The 8,023-nt window shown below is 46.4% G+C and overlaps 1 protein-coding gene across 3 annotated transcripts in view; it reads left to right on the top strand.

The window, feature by feature from the left end:
* The first annotated feature begins 686 nt into the window (after positions 1-686).
* LOC147606343 (trafficking protein particle complex subunit-like protein) overlaps positions 687-8,023 on the top strand; it is a 64,695-nt gene continuing 57,358 nt past the window's right edge. The window contains exon 1 of one of the 3 annotated variants that reach the window (XM_086792189.1): positions 687-1,278. In XM_086792189.1, coding sequence (XP_086648315.1) covers positions 932-1,278 — 347 coding nt within the window. In that variant the 5' untranslated portion in view covers positions 687-931. The remainder of the gene's footprint in view (positions 1,279-8,023) is intronic. The other 2 variants (XM_086792188.1, XM_086792191.1) reach the window with 2 other exon arrangements.

Here is an 8,023-nt window from a genome sequence, read left to right as displayed (position 1 = left end):
GAGCTAGGTCCAAGTCTTTGGGATATTAGCACATACTAGGGCATCCTAACAATTTTTGATATGTGGCAAGAGATCTAAAGATAAAGTATCCTAAATTTGGACCCAAAACCGAAGATGGTACCAAAAGGAGAAGTATCAGGTAGCAGCTAGTGCGCACATTTGTGGCTTTAATTGAAAATTCCTTGGGCATGAGACCATATGTGAAAATTAGGACAAAAGGTGACTATTTGGAAGAATGGACTCCTAAGTACCTCTGAATCTCTACTTGTGGCATGTATGTAGTTGGGGTATCATGTTTCATGCGAGCACTCATCTTTTGTTTGGGAGGAGGAGAGATGGGACCAAATATGTAATCTACTTAACAGTGATTGGAAGTAAGATAGTTATGGGCAAGTGTAAAAAGAATTCCTCTGAATCTCTACTTGTGGCATGTATGTAGTTGGGGTATCATGTTTCATGTGAGCACTCATCTTTTGTTTGGGAGGAGGAGAGATGGGACCAAATTTGTAATCTACTTTACAATGATTGGAAGTAAGATAGTTATGGGCAAGTGTAAAAAGAATTCCTTTGTATATGAAAGCTTTCATCTTATCTAATATCTTTTGTTTCCAAAAAATATATTTTAATTACGTGTCACTAATATGGCCCCTCTTACCTTAGTCTTTCGCAATTCTGGTACATTACACACTCGGTGCGTTAAAAAGAGCCCCAAGGCGTGGGCGGAAACACGCCCCACTTATGCGTTATATTAGCTTAGCTGTGCCATCGCAAAGCGAAGATCCTTCCTCTGATTGTACTCACCAGAACAGGGAGCTTCCATCGCCCAAGTGGCGGATGCAAAATTGATCAAAATCCAAGCTTCTGTGAGGTTGAATTGGGCTAAACCGGATCTTCTACGAGCTTGATCTGTGTTGATCTGCAGGGTAAATCAATGGAGGAGATATATCCAGAGGAGCTGCGCACCCCTCCTGTGCCCTTAGTGGCCTTGGTAGGTGTTTCCGAGCTCCATTCCACCATCTCCTCTTACCTACACATGGAGGTTCTGCCCATCAACACCCTGGCCCTCCCCGACTTCTCCAAAGTGGCCGCCATCGGAGGCAAGGAGCGCAAACCGGTTGACGCCAGATTACCTCCACCTGTTGGTATCCTCAAGATCGACTGGCTACGGAAGCATCGGACCAGAGTGCCTGCTGCCCTTGTTGTCCTGCTCAGCCGAGATGAAGTCTATGGTGACCCTGCGCAGTGGCTGCAAGTCTGCACCAACCTTGACAACATCAAGTATGTGTTTAGTATGCAATGTGGGCATCATGTATGCTTTTTGGCCATGTTGACGTAATTTGGGCAGAGGGTAATTTGATTAGTGTATGTTTTGATGGGAAAATTTGGGCTGCCTTGAAAAAATATGGGTTTTATGTAATTTGATCAGCAAGTATGCTGTGCATCAAGTATGCACTTTGATTTTATCTGAAGAAATGGGAACACCATCTAAAGTCTGACCGTCTTTCTTTGCATCTCTCAAGAGTAGTCAAACTCAGAGGCCTAAACCTCACAACCATCTTGGTCACAAATTACCCCCGTGCGGTATCAAAATCAGTTCAAACATGGTTTCTCCTTGTGAAGGGGCCATACAAGCATGAGCCTTAGCAAGCGATGATTAGGGTGGAGCATTCATTCCTACACAGCAGAGAAGAGTGTGGCCTTGTGCGATCAGCATGCAGGTGGGTTTACCATAACGAATGTCTAAAGTGAGTTATTGGCAGCACATGCCGGGAAAAGCTTAGACCGCTGCGATGTGCATGTGGGATCTGCAAGGCAGCAGAGGATGTGCGTGTGCATTTTCAAAGCACTGAGCTTGTGCAGGCTGGACAATGGTGAAAATTCAAATAGGTGCGCGTGTGTAGCAAGGCTATTCAGGTGCAGGTTGGTTAGGTAGCAGCAGTGCATTAGTCAATCAACAAGTAGAGTGCTTGCATCAGCAATCAGCAGTGCTCACACATAAACAAGTGCCCACCTGCACATAACGAACAGCTGCGGTCCCCCCTGTGTGCAAGGGCATCCTTATATGTGGTTAAGCAGGGAGTGCACGTCTTGCTGTCAATACATGTCTGTACACAGATGTCTGCAGCACTTCTGTGCTTGTGAGTAGTAGAAGCAACCAAAATAGCATGCATGTTGATATGCAGGTATGCATGTTTGCTTGATGGCAAGTGTGGGCTGCAAAGCAGCAAAGCCGACGAGAAGGATTGTTCCTGGCGCCTGCACATGAATAGCAAGGCAGCTGCATGTGTGAAGGTGGGTTGCAAGACACCAAGCCTGCAAGGATTGTCTACCATACCTGTGCAAGGTGGCTGCAGAGGTGAAGGTGAGTTGAAAGGCAGCAGGCCTATGAGGACTATCTCTACCACATTTATGCGTGTAGTGACGCGGCTGCATATGTGAAGGCGAGTGGGTAGTATAACAAACAAGAATACTCTAGAGGAGAGTGCACGTGTGGCCAAGGCAGCCACATGCATGTGCAAATAACATCGAAGGATACTTGTGTTGCGTAGCAAGGGGACTGCATCATAGTAACAGGAAATGGTCGTTTCCTAGCCCGGAAACGCTGTTTCCCGAGAGTCGCCATTTCCATTTCCGTTTCTCCGTTTCCTCTCCAATAAAAAATCACTCATTGATTTGTCTTTTCTAGTGCTTGCTTAGTGACTTTCTACAAATTTTGCTCACTGTTTATTTCAAATTATGATGGTGTACTCCTCAAACTTTTCCCTAATTATTAGTTTTCTCATTATTTTTATATTATGTATCATACATCCACTGTTTCCTAGCCATTTCCGTTTCCTAGTTTTGAGCCGTTGCCATTTCCTAGAGGCCGGCCGTTGCCGTTGCCGTTTCTGTTTCATGCAACTATGGACTACATTCGTGAATGTGTAAGGAAGATAGAATTTTGGAGGTTTTTGGTCAACTATTTATACCATCTTGAATTCTAAAAAACTAGTTTGTTTCAACTTTCAGTAAACAAATGCAAAGGTGAGGTTTTGTTTCTAGGAATGCCATATACAACCTTCTTGGAGAGGGTACCATTAATAGTCATCAATTCAAAGGAGAATTTGTCATTCAAGGCTAGAAGGTTCCTAAGCTTGCTTTCCACACTTCTTTTTGGCCTGGTGGAAAGAGATTTATTGTTTAATAGTCTCGACTCTCTCTAGCTCTCAATAGACTGTCCCTATGCCTTCTCATCTCTTGAAGAAAGTTCAAGGCAATGTTGATCAATGTATGCTTTCACATTCAGAAAAGTCCCAGACAATACTGATCAATGTACTGGTTGGAACCAGGGAGAGTGAAGCATCTCACTAAACTCCCCAGCAGCCCTTGCTAGATAAATACACATGCAAACCAACATCGATATTGGTGCCGGCGGCTCATCACCACCCAGCCATAGTTCTAGTTGGAGCACCCCCCCCCAGCCAGAGGTCCACGACCAAACCTTGGCGTCCCATACCACCAGAGCCCATCCGTACGTGTGTGGCTAGAGTGTCCATTGTGTGGGGAAAAGTGCCCTAAGACTCCATAAAATGGGGATAAAATATGGGTAAAATACGTGAGGGGTGACCAGCCCCTATAGCTAACATGGTCAGACCTAGAGGCTAAAATAGGACACCAAACAGGAAGCCAACAGCAAGGAGATGATGTCTAACACCCCCTCTCAGCACCGGATGCTGAGTGAACTCTAAGAAGCTAGAGACGCCGTCCTCGATCAAAGATGAAAGACTGCAGAAACAGGTACTAAGAAAGCTCCACAAGCAATCTCCTCGGCAACTCAGCTACAAAAGCAACAGAACAAGCTTCTAGGTACACCGCTCCTCTAGAAGAAAACAACCATGTAGGCTGTGACGCGCTGCTCCAAATAATGGTTCCAAACCCAAGTGTAAGAACACTCCCTGAAGTCGAATGTCATGTATCTAGCCTGGAGAAGGTATGAAAAACCTCATAACGAACCAAGATCATATCCTGTAGATAATCAATCCTAGGAGAAGCAAACTGCTCCTCATTGGAACCCTCAGAAGAAATAGAGTCAATCTGCTCCAACTCGTTACCAACAGTACCCAAATGTTGTACAAAAGCATCCTCTGAAAAGGCTGACATCGCAAGATGTAAAGACTCTGTAGAAAAGATGGGGTCCACTGCGCAAACTCCGTACCATGAGTTGCCCAATGCTGTACATAAGCACACTCCACTGAGGTGGGCATCGCCAAATGAAAGGACTCCACATCCCCTGTAATATGCGGAAGCTTCGGAGAAGGATCGGCACTTCAAAACTCAGAAATCAGCACTCTTTTCGCGACGGAATTAACGCACAAACTGAAAGGAGATGTGCAGAAAATAGAGAGAGAAGGGGGAGATGGAGAGGACACAGTATTGGGTCCCAATCACCCTCTGTAGGGCCCCCACCACGGATGGTGTATTTGCTTTATTAGAATGATGTAAATCTGAAAACAAATACAGAAAACTTGACCTTTTCTTGGTTGGAAAATCCTGCCCTTGACCTTTAGAAGTCCACCCCTTTGCTTGGCAATCTCCTTGGCTTGACTGGCCCTTGATTGGCTTGAGCACTTGGTGAAAACTGAGATGAATGATGGGATTTAGGCCTACCCTATTTATACTCCTCCTCAGGAGCAGTCGGCCAGCTGAAAAACAGCTTATTGTCCCACGACTGGTGAAATTCAGCAATAAATGCTGAATTAAATCCCAAAAAATACTGCCTTTTTTCCCTAACAGGCTGAAAGTGATGCGCCTGCTTCTGATTGGCTGGACACCACTTTTGTCCACAATCCCAAGGCTGGGCAGCCTGTATGGGCTGCCCCATACATGCCCTACAGCCATCTAAAGGCTGTAATCCCCTGGAGATTGCCTGATTTGTGCCCTAGGGCTGTCCTACAACCCCTCCATGGTTGGTGGGTTCAGCCTGGGCCTTCCTGGCCCTCATGGGGGTGGTTCTACACCATTCCCGTGCCCACACTCAGATCCGAGGTAGCCCTATGGGCTGGCCCCTTGTCCTAAACCTAATCTACTCAATGATCTGGCATCCGGTACCAAACCAGATACACAGAACCACTGACATCATTCTAGAGGGAGACTCACAGCGCGGACTGGCACTGTTTCATGTGCAGGACAGTGCACACCTGACCTTGGACTCATGTGCATGACAATGCACACCTGACCTCGGACGACTGAGATGGATCCCTGGTTGACTCGTCCCGGACTGGGCTCACATGGGACCAGTTCACCATCCCAGGTCCTACACCTTCTGTACAGAAATGTCTTCGTGGCATCCAAGTGCGGGATGCACGTGACATCCCCTTCTGCTCAACTTGACGGAAGCTGCATAGCCTCCAAATAATCCGTCAATAATGCCGGATAGTCTTCGAGAAATTCTTTGTCGAGCCATACCGCTTCATGAGTTCCTCGGTCCTAAAACTTCGTGAGGAATTGTCGTAGTCTTCGGCCTGAGCCATGCTTGAAACGGTGCAGAAGGATCTGTTCTGGAACCATTACTTCTGCTTCATCAATAATGTCTGGTTCCGCTTCGTCTTTGACCTCTGAAGGGGGTGGACCTGCATATGGCTTTAACCAACTGACATGAAATACATCGTACATAGTCCAACTCGGAGGTAGCTTTAACTGCATAGACACCTCATTAATCTTTTTCCGGATGGGAAATGGTCCGAAGCTCCTGAAAGACAACTTTGGGCATCGCTTGCCCACCTGCTTCAATCTTTGCTTCATAATCCGAAGATACACCCAATCCCCTTCCGAAAACTTCATGTCCCTTCGGTCTTTATTGGCCTGTCGAGTGTAGGCCTCTTGCGCTTTAGCCAATCTGTCTTTAACGGACTCTAGGATCTCCTGGTAAGACTTCGTCACTCTGTTCGCCTCAGGTACTGAAGACGAATTCCTGGTTAACAACGACTGGAAAGGCCTTCCAAACGCTGCCTCATATGGAGTCCTACCAATAGCTGAAGAAAAAGAGTCATTCAAAACAGCTTGAACTAAAGGCAAAAACGATTCCCACTTACCTTGCTGATCGTGGACATAACACTTCAGCACATCAAAGGCCAACTGGTTGTATATCTCTGTCTGGCCATCTGTCTGTGGGTGGAATGCATTGGAAAAATTCAATTTAGTACCAAAATTATCAAACAATGCCCTCCAAAAATGACTGGTAAACTTGGCATCTCGGTCTGACACTATGGTTCTAGGAATCCCGCCAATCGGGTACCAATGCCGAATGAATAGCTGGGCAACATCCTCGGCGGTCACATTGGCCCTGCAAGGAATAAGCATAACAAATTTGCTGAACCTATCAACAATAGTTAAACACTGCGTATTACGCTTACTCGGACTGGGAGGTAGATTTGTGACAAAGTCCATCGAAATGTCCTGGAAAGGACCCTCGGGAGTTGGCAAAGGCTGTAACAACCCTATCTTCTTTCCACGAGGAGCTTTCACCTTTTGACAGATGTCACAACGTGGTACATATGTAAACACATCACGCCTCATCTTTGGCCAATAGTATTGCCGTTCTAATTTCTCCAGAGTCGAATTCATGCCCCTATGACCACCTGTAATGGCATCATGGGCATCATGGAGAAGAGCTGCCCGGAATGATTTCATGACACATAGTCGGCCTTTGTAGAAAAGCCAACCATCACGTATCAGAAAATGGCATGGTCCTGTGGCATCCAATGCCTGTTCCCACTGAGTACCGAATTCCTCGGAATCCGCGTACGTGTGCTTCATGTCTTCTAGTCCTGTACCAACAAGGTCAAGTCTAGTGGTCTGAATCGCAGATACTTGTCCCTTCCTGCTCAAAGCATCGGCCACTGGATTGGCCTTTCTTGGAAGGTACTCAATCATGCCACCGAACTGCTGGAATATCCGACTCCAGTGGTGTTGTCGATCACTCCACTGTGCACTTGGCATCGTCTGAATCCAGCGCAATGCCTGATGGTCAGTGCGAACCTCGAAGTCACGGCCATACAGGAAATGTTTCCAATGTTTCAAGGCCTGTATAACTGCTAGGAGTTCACGATCATAGACTGAGTAGTTCTTTTCGGCGGGCAGTAACTTACGAGACATGTAAGCTACCGGATGACCATTGTGTTGCAATACACCTCCAATTGCGATGTTACTCGCATCGGTGATTACTTGAAATGGTTCGTCCCACGAGGCAAGGGCTAAACAAGGCGCTTTTGACAAAGCCACCTTGAGGTTCTGGAATGCCTCCAATGCTCGTGGAGTCATTCGAATCTTTTGCCTTCTTGTTTTCACTCCCTTTAGGAGATCGGTGAGATCTGCTGAGAGATCAGAAAACTTGTCAATGTGGGTGGAATATGCCTGGCATATACCCACAAATGATCTAATGTCATAAGCTGTCTGAGGTACTTCCCAGTTCACAATCTCGGCCACTTTAGCCGGATCAAGTCGAATGCCTTCGGCACTAATATATATCCCAAGTAATGTACCTGGAACAGATAAAATTCTGACTTCTTTTCATTGACATAGAGCTCGTTGCTTTCTAGCAACTTAAGGACTTTCTCCACATCAATGTCATGCTGCTCAACTGTAGCTGAAAATATGAGTATGTCGTCCAGAAATATGAACACACACTCTCCAATCAACTCTTGCTCCATTCAGCCTCTCGAGAATATAGTCAATTCGAGGCATTGGGAATCTGCTCTTGATAGTCAGCTTGTTGAGTGCACGATAATCGACGCACAACCGGGAAGACCCATCTTTCTTCTTGACAAACAAGATCGGCTGCAAATGGCGACACGCTGGGGCGGATGAAGCCAACTTGCAACAATTCTTGGAGTTGGCGGTCCAACTCCGATTCCATTGCCTTAGAAAGGTGATACGGAAACTTGCTCGGGGGTTCCGAGCCTGGGAGGAGGTCAATCCTGTGATCCTCCGGTCTGGACAGGGGGAGCTGGGGAGGGAGACTGTCCCGAAGAAAAATCTTCTGGAA

Source organism: Cibotium barometz, chromosome 57, assembly GCF_041138505.1.
Source record: "Cibotium barometz isolate CiBa-2024 chromosome 57, ASM4113850v1, whole genome shotgun sequence".
In the NCBI taxonomy this organism is placed as follows: domain Eukaryota; kingdom Viridiplantae; phylum Streptophyta; class Polypodiopsida; order Cyatheales; family Cibotiaceae; genus Cibotium; species Cibotium barometz.
This window is presented reverse-complemented; position numbering and strand designations above follow the sequence as displayed.